This window comes from Dermacentor silvarum, chromosome 1 (genome assembly GCF_013339745.2).
Source record: "Dermacentor silvarum isolate Dsil-2018 chromosome 1, BIME_Dsil_1.4, whole genome shotgun sequence".
NCBI lineage: Eukaryota > Metazoa > Arthropoda > Arachnida > Ixodida > Ixodidae > Dermacentor > Dermacentor silvarum.
In genome coordinates, this window is record NC_051154.1 from 264,151,223 (window position 1) to 264,173,740 (window position 22,518).

General features: G+C 42.8%; 1 protein-coding gene across 8 annotated transcripts in view; it reads left to right on the plus strand.

Moving 5' to 3' along the window:
• LOC119437131 (formin-binding protein 1-like) overlaps positions 1-22,518 on the plus strand; it is a 260,696-nt gene that overhangs the window by 222,473 nt on the left and 15,705 nt on the right. For 6 of the 8 annotated variants that reach the window (XM_049660307.1, XM_049660308.1, XM_049660306.1 and 3 more), the window contains 9 exons: positions 550-654; positions 2,394-2,522; positions 4,543-4,689; positions 6,655-6,873; positions 11,255-11,373; positions 14,339-14,471; positions 14,773-14,942; positions 17,592-17,749; positions 18,113-18,307. In XM_049660307.1, coding sequence (XP_049516264.1) covers positions 550-654; positions 2,394-2,522; positions 4,543-4,689; positions 6,655-6,873; positions 11,255-11,373; positions 14,339-14,471; positions 14,773-14,942; positions 17,592-17,749; positions 18,113-18,270 — 1,338 coding nt within the window. In that variant the 3' untranslated portion in view covers positions 18,271-18,307. The remainder of the gene's footprint in view (positions 1-549; positions 655-2,393; positions 2,523-4,542; positions 4,690-6,654; positions 6,874-11,254; positions 11,374-14,338; positions 14,472-14,772; positions 14,943-17,591; positions 17,750-18,112; positions 18,308-22,518) is intronic. The other 2 variants (XM_037704188.2, XM_037704189.2) reach the window with 2 other exon arrangements.

Below are 22,518 nucleotides of genomic sequence, written 5' to 3' on the forward strand. Positions count from 1 at the left end.
GGAATGTTAATGTAGCAAGAGAACAGACGTGGTACAATACGGGTTACATAATCACTATAGGGGACACCTGTCTAGCCGTCAATGCTTGTTACTACTGATTTTTGTTCCATGGTGCTGTTGCCTTGATAAGAATTGTATTTTTTTCAGTCAGTGACATTGAACTTGTGCTTGTGGAGTAATAATGCTGGCTGGTTACTAAGTGTTTCTTTCTTATTGGCATCCATTGTAACTGGTTATTGACAAGACTGTTCAGAGACATGAAGACTGAATTCGTGCAGGTTCTTAAACATATGTTGCGTCACAAGGACATGAACACTGCTGCATCTGTTTTAAACTAAAGACTTAATGTGATAATCTGAGCTAGGTTTGCGAGATTGTATGGGCTGCCTTGCATGCTCCCGAGAAGAGCACTAAGATTTCACCTATGTCGGTTAAATAGGCAGTCGTCCTCTGTTGCAGGAGCAAATCCTCGTGCTCTTTTTTTGGGAACATCTCAATTCCCTGAAATCAATTGCTGTCACTTACGTTTCGTTCTCACTTTCTCTATAGAGTAAAAAATACTATGAGAAGATGTTCCGAGAAGCAGAAAAGGCTCAAGAGGCATTTGCTAAGGCCGATGCTGACCTCCAGCTCTCCAGGGCAGACTTGGAAAAGGTGTGTGCGCCAATGCAAGCAGCGTGCAATGACTAAACAATGAACCACAAAGTCGGTTCATGCGAGAAAGCAATATGTGCAATTTGGAGTTTTTTTGGCCTCCTACCTTATTGTATTTGTACATTCTCATCTTTCAGTATTAAGTGTGGAAAACTCAAGTGCCACGATTTAGGTAACCTGCCACTTCAAAATGACAAAATTTTTTTGTACTGGTTCTGTATCCGTCTGTGTGAATAATGCCTTAGCTGTTGAAGACATTGTGCTTTGAGGGCAATCATTGCCCAGGTCCGCTTAGAAAGGAGTGAGATCAAACATTTTTCACACTGACTTAACCAGTGAATGCCAATGCTTCAGATTGTCTGCTGACTGTTCTTTTTGGTTAGGTAAGGCGCAGCCAGTGTGACCGGCGGCATTTGATGCGATTTGACATGGCTGGCATGGGAATACAACATGTCGCCAAGCCAGAGTGCATCACGCACTAGCTGAGCTGGCCAGTAGCATGCTGGCCTACAGTTCAGGTGCACTAAAGAGCATGTGCTGAGTTTGTGCCTTCGCCAAACAAAAAACCGCTTGCTCACTGCACACTTGTGCCCGTGGCGCTGTGGCAACATCTGATCGCCGCGCTTCTGCGGGCCACATTCAATGCACCTAACAATACAGCGGACAAGTTTTCGGTAATTCTGGCATCGCCAGCATGGTGTATATGGCTTTGCCGGCTGCTGCCCGGCTCGCTGGAAACGCCAGTACGTATCTGCGCCTATACTGGCCTACTAACACCTTCTAGCAAAATGCAAGAAGCTTCAAAGTGGAATAGTGGTGTGGCATGTGTTATTCGTTTTTATTCTTATCAGAGCTTCACATACACTGTCTACACAGGGACAGATATCGGAATGAAATGAGTAAAAAATGTGCACTTAGCTTTATTTGTCTTAAAGTGGATTCTATTCACCCTTGCTATTTTAGTGACAGCCATGCCCTGTTATCATGCCGAGTGGTCTCTTCAATCCTGCTGAGGCAACGCAAATATGTATAAATTTCTTAGAGCAATGTTTAGAAGCATTTGCATTGTGGGAAATGCACTAGGGAAAATTCAGTTGCAGTCACCTTCTTCATATAGTGCATTCTTGTTTCTTTATTTTCCTTTTACAGTGATAATTCTTTGGGTTGGCAGCCCATAGCTATTCCTCAGTGATTCCATGAGGCTACTTCTTTCCCACAATCATGGTGTATGAAAACTTTGCATGATGCTGTTTTAATTTCCTCAGCAGGTTCAACTTACAAACTTTTGGGCTTTTGTATTATTGACATGTTCAAACGTGATATATCATTCTCGTGACCTGATAAAATACTTCTGATCTATGGCAGTAATCGATAACATTGCATGTATATTCAGTAGTGTTAGTTCTTCAGAAGCCACTAGTCGGGCACCTTTTGCAAAAGCCAAACTCTCAGTGCATGGGACTCTTTTTTTTTTTTTTTTTGTCAGGTGTTTTATAATAATTCCCATGATGCAAAGGAGCCCATTTGTTCAGAATTTCAAAATGGCCTGAATTTGATGTATCATTCAAAGTGTCACAGTGCTTGTTATATTTTTCCCTGAAAGTGCTTAGATCATGATTGAGCAACAAACTAGGTTTGTTGACTGGCAGTACGGTGCTTTTTTTTTTTTTTTTTTACCACTGAAATTTAAACATTTAAAATTTCAATAGTTCAAGCAAAACCAATGTTTTGAACTGCAGGCAAAACAAAACTCGCTGGCTAAAAACAAAGCTTGTGAAGACTCAAAAACGGATTATGCAAATCAGCTACAGAAGACAAACCTACTCCAACGAAAGCATTATACTGAACTCATGCCAAAAGTGTTTGAGGTAAGTTTTATTCTTTTTTTACATGCTCTAAAGTATTTCATGTGCCTTTAATGCAGCAAGTCCTCATTGTTATGAAAATACATTATTTAAGATCTCACTTGCCATGGTCCAACATTTAGGCATATACTACATAGTTAACTTTGTAGTTTTAAACAAGAGTAGTTCTCAAACCAGATTGTTGCATCAAGTACTGTTTGTGATGGTATCTTGCCATCTTAATGACACCCTTATCAATAACTAAGGCATACTTAATTTATACTTTATGCATACTTATTAGATGGTTGTGTTAAGTATTTGAGGCAAGCATGCTCATATGGTTTAAATTTTGGTAATTTTGGTAATTTTGTCCTATGGTAATTTTTTGTATATTCTGCCAACATGTGCTAAAACATTGCAGGGGTGGAATTGGGAAGATTTTCTCTGATAACTGCATGGTATTTGGATCAGTAGACTTGCTGCAATTTTCCATGTTTTGCGGTATTTTCCATGCGGTAACATTATTGTTTTAGCTGCATAGAAATTTGAATTAACTGTGCGCATATATTTATGGACTGCTATGTTTTTTACTTGACTTTTTTAAAGGTGCTGAAATGTGTAACCTTTACATGATTACGATTTCAGATAAGTTCTTTGTCACTCTATGGAACAGCTGGTTGATTTAAATTGTGGGAATCGTTTGCATGCATTTAGAATTTGCATGTCAAAAAATGAAATTTAAGAATTACACTCGTGAATAGAGACCGAATGTTGAGGCACTAAAGCTGTCCTTTAGGCATGTATAGGCGCAATTAACAAAAACTTGCGCTGCGCATCTGAGGATAAATCATAATTTTCTAAAAAACACAGGCCACTAAACCCCTTGTTCTGTGCAATTAACTTCATTTTCTCAGTGAAACGGTATGAGGCAATTTGTGTATGTTAAAAGATTGATCTGAAATTTAGCGGGACTAGACATTTTGAGAAAAGTTGGGAAAGCAATAACAAACAAGCACCATCTCAAAATGTCCGAGTTTCGTGCTGTGCCTTTTTTCACTGAGTATTGGTTTGTATGCAGAAAAGGAACACTCAACATTCAAAAACCCACTTTAATGCTCGACAGTCAGAAGCGTTGCCAGTCACTCTTACACTCTTAGTACTGTCCCTTTTCTGAGACAGATTGAACTTTTGAACGAACTCTATCAACAAGTCTATTGGAGATGGTGGCGTAGAATATGAAGGTCCAAAATGAGCCCCACATTCCGGGGCAGAGTTCTGCCCTAACATTAAAGTTTCTTCATGATGTCGGTTAAAAAGGGCCTCTAAACCACCTTCAACATTTTACAGATTTTAAATAAAGAGAAGTATTGTATACAAATTGCTGCAATGATCATCTTTAGCAAGCACAGCACAATGCATTGCAAAGCAGCCACAAATTCCGCAACCAATCTCGTACTCCTTCTCTGCGGGCTTTTCTGGTTCCTTCTTTGCATGTCGCAATGCCAGCAGGATCACATGCATAACATCGCCAGTGTAAAAGCTGTCGATAGGTCAATCAACAACAGTCGGGAGCGCAAATGTGGTGAAAGCTGGTTGCGTTTTTTGACAATGGAGGGAATTATCCATTGTGTGCCACTGATCCTTCCATGTACCTTCCATTCAGTGAACATTATGTGCATTGCAATCCGAGGTGGACAATGCAGGAGCCCTTCTTGATGCAACCCATAGCTCTCGCTGCACTGCATTGTGAGGAGGAGAGAGAACCTGTGGGGATGCTGGAGAAGGCCGGCGAGAAACCATGATGGCCGTGTAGTTGCTCATCAAACTTCTGCAACTTTGCTGCGGCGACATTATTTCGTGAAATTCTTGCGGCAGTATGTTCATGTGGACTGGTACGCAGCTGCCACTGCACAGCAAATTTTCGAGCTCAGAGCGGCTTAGGCACCCTCTAAATTGTCTGTTTCTGCTGCAAGGAATGGAAAAAGCTTTTGTGTTTGTTGAAAGGTGCTGCCTGTCTAATTTGTTTGTTTCTTGCACATTGCAGCAACTGCAGAGCTTAGACGAACGCCGAACGGCATCTCTACAGAACTACATAAAGAAGGCGGCAGAGATTCACCGAGAAGTCATTCCTATCATTATCAAGTGTCTCGACGGAATCGTAGTAGCGGCCGACTCCATAGACCCAAAAAAGGCGAGGTTTTTTTGCATATGTCATCTTGCATCCTTTTGCCAAATGTATGCTGCATACCCTTTGCCAGCAGTTCAAATGCTGTTTGTTGTTTGCAAAGAGTTCTAGGAGACTTTCAGTGTCACCCCCTGAAATAACCCACTGAATTCAACGGACAAGAATCTATGGCAGGCTGCAGTAGTCTGCCAGTGTAGGAGCCCCACAACACCTTTGATTTCCAAGTGATCACACTTTCGCTAATCGATTTTGCTGCAAAACCCACAGTCAAAGGGAACATACATGGGATTGATGCGGGAAATAAATTTGTTTATTAAAAAATTAAATATATCTGCTCTTGAAGCGTGAATTGCTGGGCTAGTTGGTCCGTGTTTTAAAGCGAAAAAAAAAAAAAAAAACAGCGAGAAACCAAGACGCAGGACCAGAAGGAGGCACACCGGTGACTGTGTGTGTGTTTGCCTCCTTCTGATCCTGCGTGTTGGTTTTTCGCTGGTTTTTTTTTTCTCGCTTTAGATCTGCTCTTAACTGCTGGTGAGTTTTTTTGCTGGTGGAGTTGAGCTCAGATGTTTGCAGCCAGAAGCTTTTTGGGGTGACAAAGCAAGCTGCTGCTATGGCGTGTGTGAATCCATCTCGATTGATCTTTTCCTACGTGACCAGGGCTGACGCAAGGCAGTCTGGTGAACACCCTACTCCCAAGTTAGGACAGCGAAACTGAGGTTTCTCTACATTATCCCAAGTTTGCAGGCACTGGAAATGCAGTCAAACCGAGTAGACATCTCATTGAGTTCTTGCTATGCATATATTTGACTGTATATAAAATGAATAAACATCTGTACACAAGAACTCAAACATGAATTATAATGTAAGGATTCCTTTCTTTCAACTCTATTCCTTGATCATCCACCACTCATGGCCGGCTAATCCCTGTGATAGGTGGGCTGAGCAGCCACTCGGACCACTGAAGTGCGAAAAGGATTGGAATAGAATCGTTGCATTACCCTGGCCCATAATGTCACCTGTTCTAATCTATGTCACACACAAGCAAGCATACCTGGCATGGTTGCACTGCTTCTGTCTTCGTGTGCTCATTTGTCATCTGTGTCATGAATGCATAACTGCCTGCATTCAAGACCCATATCATGGGCACTCAGCATAATGTCTCCTCAAGTGAAATAAAATCAGCTGTGAGGCCCGTGTGGCATGCATCTCTCACTGCCAGAAGGGAACAGGATGTTGGAAGGTTGCTGCTCCTATTTTCAAGATGCCTCTAAAAGCTGCTGTAAAGAAAAACTTGCTTGATGCCTTTGCTTGGGTTTGTTAATTGATCTGAAGAAAGTACCTCTTGTACTGGAAAAATATGCTTTAGGAGTGCTACTGCGGGGGCGAATTGGTAATTCATATTGTGCATGGGGTGTACTTGAAGACCAGGATTGAGTGAGGCACACAAGGACACATACGGAAGCGCACTAGCATCTGACATACTAGTGGTCCTCTATAAATTGCTAGTGCACTCCTGTCTGTCTTTGTGTGCCTCAAGAAATGTGCCTTCTCTTTGTGTACAGGTTGACAACCGAGTCAGTCTTGTACCTCTGATTGAACGGTTGATGAGAATATATAGGGCAGAAAAATTTCTGAATTATCATGCTGTTACGGGAATGGATAAACAAAGAAAAAAAAGCATGATACAGTTAAAAAAGCTCTGTGGGAAGGTTGAAGACGGTAGAGAAGGTGACTAAGTAGGAATGGTGATGTAGAGAGGTAGATGGCCCTTTTGTGAGCCAGTCACGTGGAGCAGATATCGGTCCCTTGCGTTCCTTAGTCAGCACCGGTGCATCAAAGGAGCTTTGTCGCAGTGTAGTTGCCCTGGCCGCGGTTATTGCGGCTATACCAAACCAAAGTCTTTGAATAACACGCTCAAACAATGCATGACTGTCCTCCCTGACACACTGGCAACTGCAATTACCTGTGCAGGACGCTGAAACAGTGGTGGAGAAGTACAAGTCCGGCTTTGTGCCAGCTGACGACTTTCCTTTTGAGGACTTGAGCGTAACGCGCAACTGTGACTCGAGCAGCACGACAGGCAGCACAGTGAACTCATCGTTCCGAGGCACGGGAGACACGGTTCGGGGCACCATCTCCACTGGCAAGAAGAAGCGGTCGGGCCTGTTTGGAATTTTCAGCTCAAACAAGGTAGGCAGTGGGCTGCCGCCATGGTTTTTGTCCTACTACACTTCTACTCATTATTATTATTATTATTATTATTATTATTATTATTATTATTATTATTATTATTATTATTGTATTTTACTGTGCACGTTGTTTACTCGGGAATGGGATTTGAAAAGTATGCTACTTATGTACCATGCAAGCATGAATAATGAGAAAAATATTTTAAGCCTCATCTAACTACTGTGCACACTTAACCCAACAAACCCAGCATATCATTTTTGCTAAGCTTAGTTTGATACCTTGAAATTGTAACTAAAGCATGGGAAAATAAATGACTGATATGCTGGAGTGAGTTTTAGGTGCACCCAAGTGCAGAGCCTAACCCAAAGGAGCAGTTTGCATTCAGCGCATGCGTACTGGTAAGATGCTGTTTGTTAAGGGCACCCTAGGCTTGGGTGCCCCTAGTCTAAAACTCCATAATATAGTGATACTAGTTGATCCCATATTCAGTGCATGGGTGCCTTCATCTTGGACTGTGTTATGACCATTTTCTCAATTGTGTGCGCTGCAAAGTCAAGCAAACACATTTGGTTGTGAACAAGGGGTCAACATTTTACATTTCAGCACATAAAAATCAACTAAAATAGTGCACACTGCTGTATTACGCTAGATGAATTTGTATTAACAGCCTTCGTGATGGCCCTCCAATGCTTTATCAGATTGGTCTTATAAAGGTAGTCAATTAAACGAGTAAATAAAATGCCAGCTTTATTACAGGAATGATGTGGGTCAAAATCTCAGAAAATGGGCACTTCACATAGTTGCGTCCACTCCATCAGATATGAGGGTCTTTCAAGGTGGACCTGGATTTCGCACTCCTAGAAAATAAACAAACGGGAGCAGTGCACTAAAATATTGAGCCGTCACATTATTGAGATACAGCTGAAATTCTTCTAATGCAGTGTGCACAACAATCATTGTACAGACACATGTGCATGCGAGGTCTTAGCAGTCGGTGTAAGGTAGTGACGAGTGAACCACACTGATTTGTTTGCTAGCGTGAATAGTACTGCATTGGCTGCATTGATTCACCCGCTACGATTCCAAAAAGTTGCACTTGACAGAAAATTGTGCTGCTATGGCTTGTGTGATTGCTGTATTCTTTTGTTCGGACACACACAGGCGTGTTTGATAGGCATGTATTATTTGCTTACTTAAGAACATGGGAAAGTAAGCTTTGCATCTGAACCATAGATAGCTGCAACCACAGGACTGTTGTGACGCAACAGTATTATAGGTTCTACTGAATAAGTTGACTGGTTTTACTGTTCCAGTAATACATTTTCTTGTGGTCCCTGTAATAGGTTAAGCTTGTCTCTTACTGCTTGTACACTGGGCAAGCTGGTATGGTGTCAAAGTAAACAGACAGGGACAGTAAGAAACGGATGACACGAGCTATGTCATTTAGTGTGTCACGGAATTATGAGCATGCATGCATCACATTAAATACAAAAATTGATCTCATCATCTATCAGTAGTTGCTTTTCTTTACAAATGTAATGTTTAAACACATGTGCACATACTTGTGTAAATCTTAATTCATTGTTTCTGCATCTTTTCTCCGGCAATGTGTTTTGCTGGCTTGACTTCAAGCATTCCTTGTTTCATGATGTCTTTCATGTTGGGAAAATAAGAACTGCTTGTGCCGTGTTTACAGCATGCAGCATATTCGCTCTTTGGCTTGGCAGTCTTTGTCAGCAGCTAATTAAAATCTTTCATAGTTGATTTAGCCCCAAGTTGGACATCATAGTAGTAAATTGCCAAATTGTTGAGAAAATGAGATAAGAGCTGTTGACCAATGTCTCGTTTTCAGGCTGCCTTGCTGCATAATAGATTTTGACACCTGTCAATTAAGGCTCGTTTTCCATTTGCTCAACTTTTAACTTGGTGCAAATAAGCTTCTGTGTGAGTGCTTATTGGTTGTTTTGTAAGCTGCTGTAAGGTAGAATTCTTTGAAAAATTGTGTCAGTGTTTGCTGTAAATGAGCACTTAACTGTGTGAGAATACTCTGGCTATTAGGTTGGTTTTGACTATTCGGGTGTTTTCAAGGGGGGAAAAAAATCCTCAGTAGGTACTAGTTACTAATTTCCAGAGCCTTCTATTTGTGTAGGTCTTAAGATTGCTCATTCTCGTAAGCTGTAAATGCTTGTCAGCACCTTACCTTTTTTTTCTTCTGTAAAAAGGATGTGTGTGGTACTCTAGCAGTCATTACAGCAAGCTGGTAAGGGGCAAACTAAACAGACAGGGACAAAAAGAAACAGATGACATGAGCCGTATGTCCTCTATTTCTCTCCACCATTGCACATTCTGTTAGCGCTTTTTGTGCTGCCACTTAATCACGTGGAAGATCACCTTTTGCCAACCTCAAGCTAGGCCGTAGAAGCATCTTCTGATCAGGTGCTTGACTAGACAAACGCTGCCTTATAGATGTTCATCTATTTCACCCCTGCTCCCTGGGCCTCGGCCTTCTTTGGCCGAAATAATTTTCAGTTGTGTCGGAAGTTGCGCTTAAACAAATTGCAGCAGAGAGAGGACACTTATGAACATAATTGACTAAAAGCTTGTGTTGTTTTGTCCCTTCCCATCCCCTCTTCTCTCTCAATGGCACTTTCGATCTTGCCAACACCCACCCAACTCTTTCCATTCCCCCATTTTGCTTCTGTGGCATCTTTGTGTGCACACAAACAAAACAAACAAACTGGTTGGTGGCGGTTCTTCCTCCTCCTTTTTCTTCTGCTTCCAAAACGTAAGTATCTCAACAAACTGGGAACCGGTCACTGCCTGGCAAGTACTGCTTCCGGCTAACACTCGCACCATGCCTTGCCTGCAGCCAGCCCCCTCCTAATTCCCACTCATTCCTTCACACCTCTTTTCTTACATGTTACATGCACTGTATATTTCTTTAAGAGGCATGTCACTGCGGTCTAACTGTGACCTCTGCTCTCTTTTTGGCATGCTTGCGTGGGATGTCACACTGAAGAAGAAGGTCTGCATCTCTGCCTTTTTTTTTTTTTTTTGATAAGCACTTGCAAACTGCTATCATTGAATTCTGGCCTTTTTGCTTGGATAATCCTGAATGGCACTTCCCAAATTGCGAGCCAGTTCCTGGAGCATAATCTTTGTTTAACCTTGATAGTAGTGTTCGTTGAATACAGTTGTAGGTGATGCAAGTGGCATCTGTACTATTACCGCAGCAGTAATACTCTAATTAGAGAAATATGCATAGTACAGTTGCACGAGTGGTGCAGCTTGTGGCACCATCCTGCCATATTAGGTGTGCTTCTGAGGATTACTTCTGTGTCATTCTGTGTCCTTCTTGTCGTATCAGTAAGCGAGCTTTGTGTAAAGAACTAGCTATTTTTATCAGGTGTAAAAATCCCAAAGTGCAAGCTTAGTTGTGGACATGGTTAATGTGAACCACTCTTGGATGGGACACTGCTGAACCATCTTATAAGTGTTTTCCATTTGGACACGAGATCTGTACTCATTGGCTGATGTTTTGATACTTTCGTCTTAAATGCTCTGTAAAAATGAAATCTTCATGCAGAAAATACTCGCGGTATGTGAAAGCAAGCTATTTACCATACGTCAAAAGTAGCCTGACTTAGTCTTTATTTTATTTTTACATCTGTTGCGGCACGGTTATTTTTTTTAGGGTTGCATTAGGATCTGTGTTAAGATGTATGTTATAAAAATGAGCGGAGTTGCACTTGCGCATGGTGTGCGCAGCATGCGTTTGACTCCCTGCACACACGCAGTTGTCTGCATGCAACATTTTGTTGAACTTAAGCCTGCGCCTTGTTTACATACATGCCACTCATCATTGCTTACTCTATGCTGAGAATGGCTTCAGGTTTGTCATTTGAAATGCCTGCATTGTTGTTGCAAGTGATATCTGTTAATTTTTATGAATGTCCAGAATAGTCACGTGTTTTTTTGAATAGTCACGTGTTTGAATGTGAATGCTTACTTTTAAAGCAGTTTTTTGAAAAATCAGCAGTAGTTTTTCTAAGTTGTGTTTGTTAGGCATAGACTCCTCCTGCAGCATTGAGGCAAGTCTTAAAAAAAATCGGGCCAAATGTTTGCTATTCTTTGTTCATTTTAGATATTGCATGTTCTTGGTTTTTGCCATTGTGTTCAACACAGTGGCTTGCTCCTTAAAGAACATATTTAATCTGTGTTTTTTTTAATCTGATCTGTTCATAGGTAGCAGGAAAGTTCTTTTTTTTTTTTGCATGAGGCACAGTTATAGTATATGTATCATAATATCATAAGTTTTGCCTGACATTGTGCGTTTGTCTGAATTTTGCTTTTCTTTGTCTTCTTTCTTAAATTAAATCAGAACAACATTGATGAATTCAAGGATGACTACAGCAATCTGCCTCCAAATCAGCGGAGAAAAAAGCTGCTACAGGAGCTGGACAAGACACGAACACAAATCAACACACTGACGCAAGCTAGGTAACGCCACTGGTTCTTGTTTAGCGCACAAGATAAAGTGTATGCTAAGAGGATGGCTCCTTGCCTGGGCCGCTTAAATGTGTTGATTTGTTAAAGCATAGAGGTTAACAAACTTAACTTCAGTATCAGTATCTGTGTGGGTATTTGTAGACTTTATGAAAAATGTTTAACCCTGGAGTGTTGTACGCGCTGTAAAGACCCATAAAAATGGTTGTAAATTTCTTGCTCGAAAACATTGTTCTTCTGCTCTTCTAATAACTGGCACACTAGCTTGCTGTTACTGGAAACGACGCCACACTCCTGCCAAGCTTCATTATGGCAGTACTGTGCAAGTAATACCCAGCAGCCGTATTATAAGGGACACTAATGAGCAATGCTTGATCGGTTTAGCCTAGTATATTGGACTTTTAAAGGGGTATTTCTTTTTATTTTATTAAATGACATTAATTTTAACTGCATAAATTAAAGGTCAATTTATTGTTACCAAATTTCGTGCCCAACCACGTGGTGCCAGTGACATTGGTGTCACAAGTATTTCATTGCATTTTCACATGTTCTGGTCAATATTTGTGCAGGAAGAGTTTGCAAAGGTTGTCAGGTTGAGCTCTTGTGTACTGCAACCTCTGTTTTGGTGACTGCATGTTAGCACTCCCCACCCTGCTCTTTGTGGTTGTCCGGAAAGTCCAGTCGCCACGTAGTCTTTATGCAGGGGTGGGACTCCTGTGCCAATTGCGCCATTTTGATACAAACGCAGATTCCTGCTCCGAACTGCGCCAAACACAAAAAAAAATTGACGGGAATTGCGCCACGCTGCGCCAGAACGGCTTCGGCATGTGTGCTCCGGCAGGAGCCGCGAACAACCAGCGGATTCGTTCTTCGAAAAAGAGTGCGGCCATTCACACTCCTTAGAACACACGACGGCACCTCCTGCACAGTTCCTCGTGATTTTTGCGCTTATAACACTGGACTTTTCGGCGCTGCCGGCGCGCCGCAGCCACTCCTGGCTGTTGTCACTGCTCTCGGAACGGCCAGCGCGGAGTATTTAGAGTGTTCTAGAATTCGGTTGAGTGCACCGAGCAGTGCGGCGCTCCCTAGCTGAGGCGCAATACAACAAAAGTAGGTTGAGGGCACTGTGAGCGAGCTAGATATTGGGGAGGCCCGCGCTGCCGAGGGTTTAGCGGGCGGGCGTCTCTGTACCCTGGGCCAGTATACCATAAAAATATTCCAATCTTTTTATGCCCATACGGCTGAGGCCCGAGCCACTGACGTATCGCCAAGGGCTAATGGCGGATTTGGGATAAGTCGCAGTTAATTTCACCCAAAAGGCGAAGCATCGATTGCGATAGCAAATTATTAGACAGCTATACGTAGTAAAGATAGTAGTTTTATCGGCCGTATAAACTTGGAAACATTCGCCTACTAACTAAATTAACCAGCATGGGGTCACGTGTGCACAAGTAAACATGAACACGTTTCACTCCATAACCGCTGAAACTCGCTGTCTAAACGCTGGAGTGAGGAAGCGCGGCAGCAGCAGCGAGCGAATTAACCTTCGTGCTGCCTCTCGCTTCAGCGCGAACTAAGCGGCGAAAACAATGCGCACGAAGCTATGAGCGCTCCCACTCTCTCCCCATCGCAGATCGCTTTTAACGTAGGGCCCGCGCTGCCGCGCCAGATGCAGCAGCCACCGGAGAACGCGCCCCCCTCCTCCTACGGTGCCTTGCGTGCGACCAAAGACAGTGCGCTTCCTCTCCGCTTTCCTCCCTTGCGCTCGCAAGACTGAGCTGCCATCGTCGGCTCACCCTCGCACGCTTTCACTCGCACATACAGCATACGGTGCGCGGCAACGATGTTATCGCCCCTGGATTTATATGGAACATGACAGTGACGGCAGAAATGTGCCTGGAGCGTCCACATAATTGCTATCGCATTAAAGACAAATTGGAATAGTTTTACATTATACCAGCCCTGGGTTGATTGCGGCTCTCTGGGTCTGCGGTGACATATGGTGACCCATAAATTGTTAGCGCGTCGGTTGGACCGCGTAATTTGAGAACATTTTCCGCCATCATGAGCGGCGGCGCGGGAATATATAGCTTGATTGTAGTTCCACCGATGTTATCGTTTTTACAGGAAAACATGCGCCTTGCCGCCGCTCAACCCACTTTTCCATACTCTAGTATGCTATAGCTACGAAGCATGCTTCTACTATGCACTTTGTGTTGGTTTATCCTGTTAGATAGTGTTGTCTAAGTGCGCTGCCATATTACATTATTCTACCAAAATTCAGTGGGCCTGCTCCAAACTGCTCCAAAACGCAATTTTACTTGTTCTGAAAATTCCTCCAAAATGACTGAGCAGTCCCACCCCTGTTTATGGTCTGCTTCTCCCAGGATTGGGCAAAGTGTTAAATGTCCTTTCATTTTTAATTTGATTTTCAGTGATTCTCGCATCATTATAGATAATGCCTTATTTCTTTATTCTTCCTCTAATTATTTTGTTTCGGTACACTCTTTGCCACATTGGGCATTACAGAGGGGAGCGGGAACATTTACAAATAATTTGTGATCGCAGTTATAAATGAAGGTATGACTGGATTACCAGGAATGGTTCCAGCTGTATGCAGTCTTGGGTGTAAAGCAATGGGATGAACATTGTTTGAAAATATTGTGAATCTTGAGTAGCACCTATTAAACTTGGAAAACAAAATAAAGCAGGATATTGCATTGTTGTTCAATTATCCATATATTTGCACAGCCCTAATATAGTAATTTCATGTTTAAGTCTTTCCTCATTTAAGCAATGATTTTTTATTGCTATTGAAATGTATTTTATTAGGTCAGAAATAGGAACCTGCTTCTCTTCTGAGCCAGGAGCTCTGACAGCACTGCTCTAGGCTTATCTCTCAGCGTTGTGTCATTGATGTTGTGCTCATAGGGTTCTTGTTTTTGTTTTCTTGCATTAGAGAGGGCCTCTACAAGCTGAAGGGTTCATATGAACAGAATGCAGCTCTGGGAGACCCTCAGACTATCCAGGGAGAGATAAATGACATTGGTGCCAAGCTTGAGAAGCTCCAAACAGATTTGGAGAAGTATCAGGTGAGGGGATTGTTCTTCTCGTTAAGCCTTGTTAGGGATGTAAATGCTAAACATTGTTTTTGTCTCGCACTTTTTTCTTTTCTTTTTTTTCTATATTGATTCGCACCTTTCAGCGATGGTCAGCAATTGAAACTGTCCCCTAGTGTAAAGGGTTTTGTGGGGCAGGGTTCTTGGAATGATACTAAAATACCATGTTTTCTGGTCTATTAAATAACTTTTTTTTCCTGGGAAAAGTCACTGGTGGTGGTTGCCGTAGGTGCCTTACAGTGGTGTATTGGGTTAATGCATGCACTCTATGCAGAACTACCTGACGGAGGTGGACAGCCAGATGGCAACTCCAGATACACAAAAGCGCTACCGTAACAGCTTTTCCGAAGGCTCATTGTCACGCAGTGCCTCCGAGTCTAGTGTCTCCAACAACCACCAGAACAACAACAAAGGACCTCCAACGCCCATCACAGCACATAACAAGTAAGCAGCTTTGCTGAAACCCATCATCCATCTCCACTGTTTTGGTTCTGAATGATTACATGTCAAAAAATGCCAAGTACTACAAGTTGATTAGCCTTGTTTGCCAAGGTATTGAGTGGAGATTGTTACGAGTCGCTTTTTAGATCGCTTGGGGAGTTGTTTGAAGGTACAAGTGAAAAAGAAAAATAAGTGTTTTTTATAAGACAAAATCCCCAAGATATTTACTTGGACATTATACATTCACTTTACTACTGAACTGAAGCTATTAAGTTCCATCTTTGTCAGATTGCGAGTGTTTGAATGTATGACAGTACGCGTTAAATTTAGTTGAAAACTAGAAAGGGGAAAGGCAGAGAGAACAGCCTCAGGCAGATGCTCTCCACTGGGAGAGTAAAGGACTAACATGTGGCAGTGAGGACAAAGAGGAGGAGCACAAGAAGATAGTGGAGGCACTTGGCCAACGAGCCGATTCACAAGCGAGTGTCCAGAGCCGTGCTGCATAAAAGATGAAGTGAAGCTGGGATGGATTGGAAAGTGTACTTTGTCACACCAGAGCCAGGTATAGCTGCATGGGCGAAATAGTGCACATGTGTCGGAATCGCCTTTGAACATGACTTGACCGGAGGTGTGGTGTGCATGGGCATGTCACCAGTTTCATCTCCCATTAGATTGTGACAGTTTAAGCGCAAGGGCACTATATTAGCATGCACTTTTTACTTTTGGTCCAGAATGTGCAATTCACAGTATAGACTAATGTGCAGCTATGTAGATGGGAAAGAGACCTTGATATCTGATTTCTTAATTAAATGTTGGGGAAAATGAACAAGCTTATTTTTCCAATACTACGCTGTTCATGCCAGAAGACATGATAGCGAGAGAAATGGACTTATCGAAAAGCTTGTGGTTAAGCTTACACAAACCTCTTGGCAAGTCTTTTTCTCTTGATGTCATGTCAACTGGCATGATGGCATAGTATTGCTGAGGAGCTGCACTAACCCAGCCAGTGATAGCGCATTCCTGTGCAACTATTTGTTTGACAAGCATGGCCTGCTTGCATCCTTGGTGGAATGTTAAATTTCACATGTTTAATTTCAGACAATGTTTTAAAGGGCGCTGAGTCCTGCACCGCAAAAAAACACGGTATTGCCCTAAGTTAAAAAAGGAAAAATTATTTGCCTCCAGCGACACCCAACACTACACAAAAGCTTGGTCCTGGAGTGGCACGCGAACCAAAAAAAGCTCCCGCACCAAGGGCAAAAATACAGAAACGGTGCCGCCAGGACACTCCTCTGGGTGGATGGCTTCCCACGACACACCGCTAAGGGAAAAGTGTCCCCACGGCTATGCTGCATACTCTCGTGATGATCAGTGGGCCTTCTCGCTAGAGCTAGGGCAATGTCCGTTGACTTGGAGTCTCCCGATGAGTGTGGCTTGGCATAGTACAACCACACACGAGCACTAGGCACTGCTCTTTGGCTTAGTGTTCGGAAAAGAAGCAACACAAGGTACACGCTCGCTGTAGGTGCAAGCAACGCCCAAACAAAGGGGCCGGCGGACGAAAGGAAAAACATGTACACACACTGTGGTATCCCGGAGAGATGTCTCTTGTGCTTGCCCTCCTGTTTGCGCCGGTCGCGCTACTGAGGTGGGAAGTACGAATAACCTCCCCCTAAAACCGGTTAGAAAATTACTCACCGAGCCCTTCCAGGGTGGAGCAACAGGTGATCTACAGCTCAGCCGTTGCTCTGTTTTGTCGTGGGTTTAAAAAGGCGAGGTACAGGGCTGACAGAATAGGCAAACGCCTGCACAAAGGTGACGGGGTGCACTTAAAACCCGGCAATCTATAGCTAATTGTTTTTGCTTGTAATCATTCTTAGCTTGTAACGTACAAGTAGTAACATTTTCTAGCTCTTCCTATGTGTGCTGTGTGCTCTTAATTTGAAGAATGCTAATGAAGTCAGAACCAAAATATCTTTGGGTATTGCTTGGGGCATGTCTAGCTTACACCCTTTAACATTATTTAGTGGTCTAAGCGTTCACGTAATTAATCTGAAGAAGTTATTAGTCATGGTAGTGTTAGTATTTGCAAATACAGGCCGTGCCAATTCTCTGTCAGTGAAGTGTCTGTCCCATGTGAAGAAATTTCATTATCTAAGCTCAGTCCTCCTCATCTGGTGCACCTGCATAGTCATCTGTTTGAAACTACTAATTTCGTTCACACCACTGAGGCTGGAGTAAATTAGTACATCAGTATTGCAAAGTACCGGTGATGCAAAGTTTCGGTGATGCAAGGTTTCTTGTAAATCTCGGGTGCATAAGTATAGAAACCGCAAAGAATTTTAATGAAATTCAAGTGTTGATTACCTAAGGGGGCTCATTATCACAGCACAGTTCACTAAGAAAAGCAGTAATACACACCAAAGCATTCACTTTTAATTTACCATTTAATGTTCCTCAATTTCCTCTGCTCTGTTCTGTCTATCCCTTCTTTACCCCATTGCGGAGTAGCAGACCGTAAAGGCGGGTTCCTCCGCTGAGCCTCTCCACATTTTCCTCTCATTGTACTTTCCTTTCTTGGAGCTGAAGGGCATTTGCTATGTTAGCACACGTTTTCGTGCTGATGTCCTACCTTTCTGTGCTCCGGAGCAGCAGCACGGCCTGTCGTCCGGAAAGTGGCCTTGGAACAAGTCACACAAGCATCCCAGACGACGACGGGGACTTTGAAGAGAATGGCTATGAAGTGGACTCGTTTGAGGCGGAACTTTTGCCACCTCTTGGTCGGGCAGTGGCCATCTACGCTTTCGATGGTAAGTGCATTGCTCTTGGTTTGAGATGCTTTCATTGAATTTCACTTCTCAATGTGGCACTTTTATCCATGTTTTGTTGTTGCCGGTTATCTTGCAAGCAAAGATGAAGTTTTAACCACAGATGCTAGCTGTTTGCATTTGCATGTGATCATTGTTTGTCAAAAAATAACAAATAAATAAATAAAACTTGAGAGCTTAAATTAGTAGCTTCAAAAGTAGTTGCAAGGGCAAAGAAAGGCCTTTTTTTTTTCTTCCAAGTTGTGACTGCTTCGTTTTGTACACATTCCAGTCTAAACATCTCCCTACAACAATGCCTCAGGGCGCATGTAGGTATGCAAATAAAATAAATGTTCCTGTTTCCAGCCCAGAGTGAGGGCTCCATCCCGATGGAGGAAGGGGAGGAGTTCCTAGTGGTGGAGGTAGACCAAGGAGACGGGTGGACACGGGTGCGGCGAGAGAACCTCGAGGAGGGCTTTGTTCCCACCTCCTACCTCGAATGCACTATGTTCAACAGCTGCTAGCCCTCCTCCTATTCTTCTGCCAGTCTATGTAGGCATGGTAAGTGGTTCAAACTTAAGTCGATTCAAGTGAGGTGAGGGGCTTGTTGAGGGAATGTGCTATGAAAAAGGCCCTAAGATTCATTTGCTGTTTTTAATGCACTCGAGTCTCCAAAAGGCATCGGAGTGAAGAAGCCGAAAGCTTGCTTTAGGCTGCGCAAAGCTCAAGACACAGCGAAGCTGGCCGAAATGCCGACACCACGTTCCACTGCATTGCAATGCCAATAACACGTTCCAGCAGACCCGGTCCGTGAATGTGCCTCTCTCTCTCTGACTTACAACCGTCATTGCGCATTGCATAGCGCAGCTTGCAATACCGACACCGCGTTGCAATGCCGACAACGCGTTCCAGCAGACCCGCTCCGTGAATGCGTCTCTCTCTCTCTCGTTTTCTTTCTCTCTCCCGAGCATAGCGCGCAAAACCTCTTCTTCACCTTGCAGAGCATTGGCACGAGCACGTGCGAATGCTCCAGCCGTGGACGACGACGACGCTCGAACGCAATCATATTATTCGCATAAGTGCATGTCCTGGAAGCGTGGCTGTATAGCATAGTGGCTACGACGCTCGCTTTGGAACCGTGGGTACGCAAATGCGAATCCCCTTTCAGAGAGAAAGTTTATTTTCTTTTATTTCTTTCTTCATTGCTGACGATGATAGTTTCTTGATACTAACCACAAATTACGGCTGGCTTAAACAGCTTCTCTGTTGATAAATAAGGCACCACCAACACATCTGAAATTCACTGCGAGCCCACACTTTGTGGCGACTCTTGGGTACTGTCCAGTCAAGCACAGGAGCCAAGACACATCGGCTGAGACCATTCTTTATTGTTGCATTGCTTAAAAACCGTGTCATTGTATTTTGGGCTATCTTATGTTGGAAGTAGCCTGGTTGTAGCTATGGGGCACCACATGAACTAGCACATGCTAACCACATTGAACATGCATGGCTACTCACTTTTAGGGGCCTTGCCGCGAAGTTCTTGGAGCTATTTTTAGTTAAATGTTTACACCTTATGTAGAATTTTGATTTGGTGATTTTGTGCTGAAGCACAATTTCTGCAGGTAATCACATGTGGTGAGAAACTGTTACAAAAGAAACCATTGTGCTACAATTTTAAAAATTCCTTAGTGGCCATATCTTGAGAGAAGGGTAACAATATAACATTCTTCATTCTCCCCCGCCCCCTTTTGTTTGCTTTATGAGGAAGCTTTAGCTTGGGAGTTCCTATTTAAATACATGAGAATGGAGAAATTGTTTTTCATTGCACTGATTTTGATGAGGCTTGTTGCATTTAAGAGTTAGAATCTAGTAACTGTAGGAAATGGATATTTAGTTAGCCCGTCAATTTCTCAAAATTTCTTGAAAATTGTAAACTTATAGAAAACTCAAGTATAATGTTTACAGCTTTGTAAATTGGCAATAAAGAAAAAAACTATCAATTCTGTAAACTGTGCCCAATAATACACCTAAAGTGGCCAAAATTCATGTATTACATACCACTCTGAACATACAAAATACAACTAATTGTAAGCCCTACTCGTAATGGTTGTAACAATTTCACATCAGCTGTTCACTCATACATCAAATTTTCTGCTCTAAATGCTCTAACAGGTGCATTTCACAGAACAGCGATTTTTGTTTTTGGCATAGCGTTACGGATTTGTAATGTTTGTGCGTATATTTTTTTTCTTTTAACTGATTTTTGGCAATTTTTAAAAAAAAGTTCAAGGTCCAAAATCAAATTCTGCTTCCCCAAGTTACTAGCACCCTTTACTTGCTACAAATTTCATTCAATTCGGCCCAGCGGTTGTCTCATAAAGGCATTTCAGCATTTTACATGTGTTTGAATAGGGAAATTGGAGTTGGCCCTGAGCGAAAGTTTCCTCTTCAAGATTACTGAACCATGTCAAAGAACTAGTCAAAAATTATTGCTGGACAATTCAACATTTATGGCAAATTTAGTTACCAATGACTTCACCTACTCATCTTCTCAAAAGGCCCCCAAAAGCTTCAAGTCTTATTGACCCTTTTCGCGGAGCAGTTTGTTTTAGAGAAATGAGATGGCGCTCACGGCGGCTCGCCATACCTCTCCTCAGCAACTGCGCACGAATACGAAACCGTTACCGCTTCTACCTTGCTTCTGTGCGAGCACCTGTCGGAAATGCAACTGAGTTTTCGCTAACACACTGTGCTCCAATCATGCTGGATTGAATCATGTGGATTGAAGACGTGTGCAATAGTTAGCTGCAAAAATAGTGACTAGCATGTTAAGGAATAGAATGAATCTGTGTGGCCAAGTTCGCCGACCGCTGGTGCAACTGTCCGAACGTGTTACCGGCACTTCGTGATGTACGGCTTTCCTCGACGATACAGAAATTTGTTCATCCGCCAGCCTTGTATCGCTAACCTTCAAAGAAAGGGCTTCAGCCCAGAACTTCGCCAAGAGTGAGTACCACTCGTTAAACAATGACAAAGGGAGTAGCGCCGCTTCCTGTCAGTAATTTTCGCGCACGTTATCTATACACTGTCCCAAAGGCAGGAAAACTTACGCCCACTCTATCGCCGACGTATCAAGAATAAGTGAATGGGCGCATACTTGAATGTATGTGCACTGTATACGCTCAATAAATGACGGACTACACCTATGGCGCACGAATGGTCGAAGCTGAATGTTTCGTGATGGTCCACAAGAGTAAGTGAGTTACTAGCTGTAATATATATTTGCTACAAGGTATTACAATGTACAAAACAGCTATATTTGAAGCATTGTGTGCAGCAAGAACAAATCTATCGGAACTGAGCACACCCGCGAGCGATTAGACAGAAAATAATCAGATAGTGGCCGCACCGAGGAACTTCACTGAGTCGGAAACTGACGAGCCACTGCTTCAAAATACTTGCCAAATAAAGAAGAAAGAGCAAAACACACTAATCCTCACTGAATACAGGAGCGGAATGTTAGGATAGCTTGGAATACATATTTAGCCCCACTTTTAGAACAAGCACCATATTACGCTGCTTCCGCCATTTGGACATAGCTTAATCAGCTCCGAAAGCGCTTTTGCATGTTCTCTGAAGCTGTGATCAGAGCTTTGTGTCGTCCACCTAGTCACCATCTACGATACCTCCAAAAACAGAGGTTTTCTAAGCCGCGCCGGCGTCACACACTTCCATTGTAAACAAGGAGGCAACGGAGGCAGTTGAGGCAAGCAATGGACGCGTCACCACGTTATCAAGCTTGGCAGTGCCCACGGGATCGCCGCGAAAAGGGTCAGTAGAGGATACTGTGGAAGAGAACTGACATTGACTTTTGTTTGGTAGGCATAATATTTTAAAAAGTACATACGTCATTACTTTGCTAGTCATAAAGCAATGGTGCAACTTCCGAGTTGCAATCTTTTCTCCTTTTCACCATTGACTGAAGCTCCTTTTGCGATCCTAAGCTATGTTGCTCACTCTGCTTGCTCAGAAAGCTTACTTAACGACATATTGTAGTGCGAAGGCACAATTACAATAAATACACGTACACACGTCAAAGGTGCTATGTGTCTTTTTTGCAATTGTCTTCGTGCTACAATATGTCGTTAAGCAAACACCAACTAGCCCAACAAGCCCTCCTGCAGCTTACTTAAGCGTAGATTGATTAAGCCATGCCAAAAAGTATTTCTCCAGATATGCTTGGCATAAATTACTAAGAGGTTACGACATTGTTAAACATAATGTTAAGTCACTGTAAACATAGATGAATGTTGTCTAGAAGTGTCAGGTCTGTTTTTCAAACTTGGTTCATTGTACTACCCTAGGGTAGTCCAGTATGAAAGAAAGGGAATCTTTAAAGAACAAAATTGTTAAGATCGACTATTGAGTTATTGAGAACATTTCATTGATTTTCTATATTGCACATAACCAAAATTGTTGTATATTACAATAAATCCCAGATAGCTGCATTCTGCAAATCCTTGTACATGTGCATGCAAAATTTGGCTGAGATTGAGTCGCGTTAAGTACAAGAATTTTGGGGCACAAGTAGCAAAAACAGCTCAAGATTGACCAAAAAGAAGAACTAAGCCAAAAGTTTCTGCACATTCTTATTACTACTGCAAATGATAAATTTTCATGAAATTTGCCTCGAATGTTGACTAGACTTTCCGGACCCCGCAGGGGCGTCTGCGTCAGCAGGCATTTGGTGAGTTGCGACACCACATACC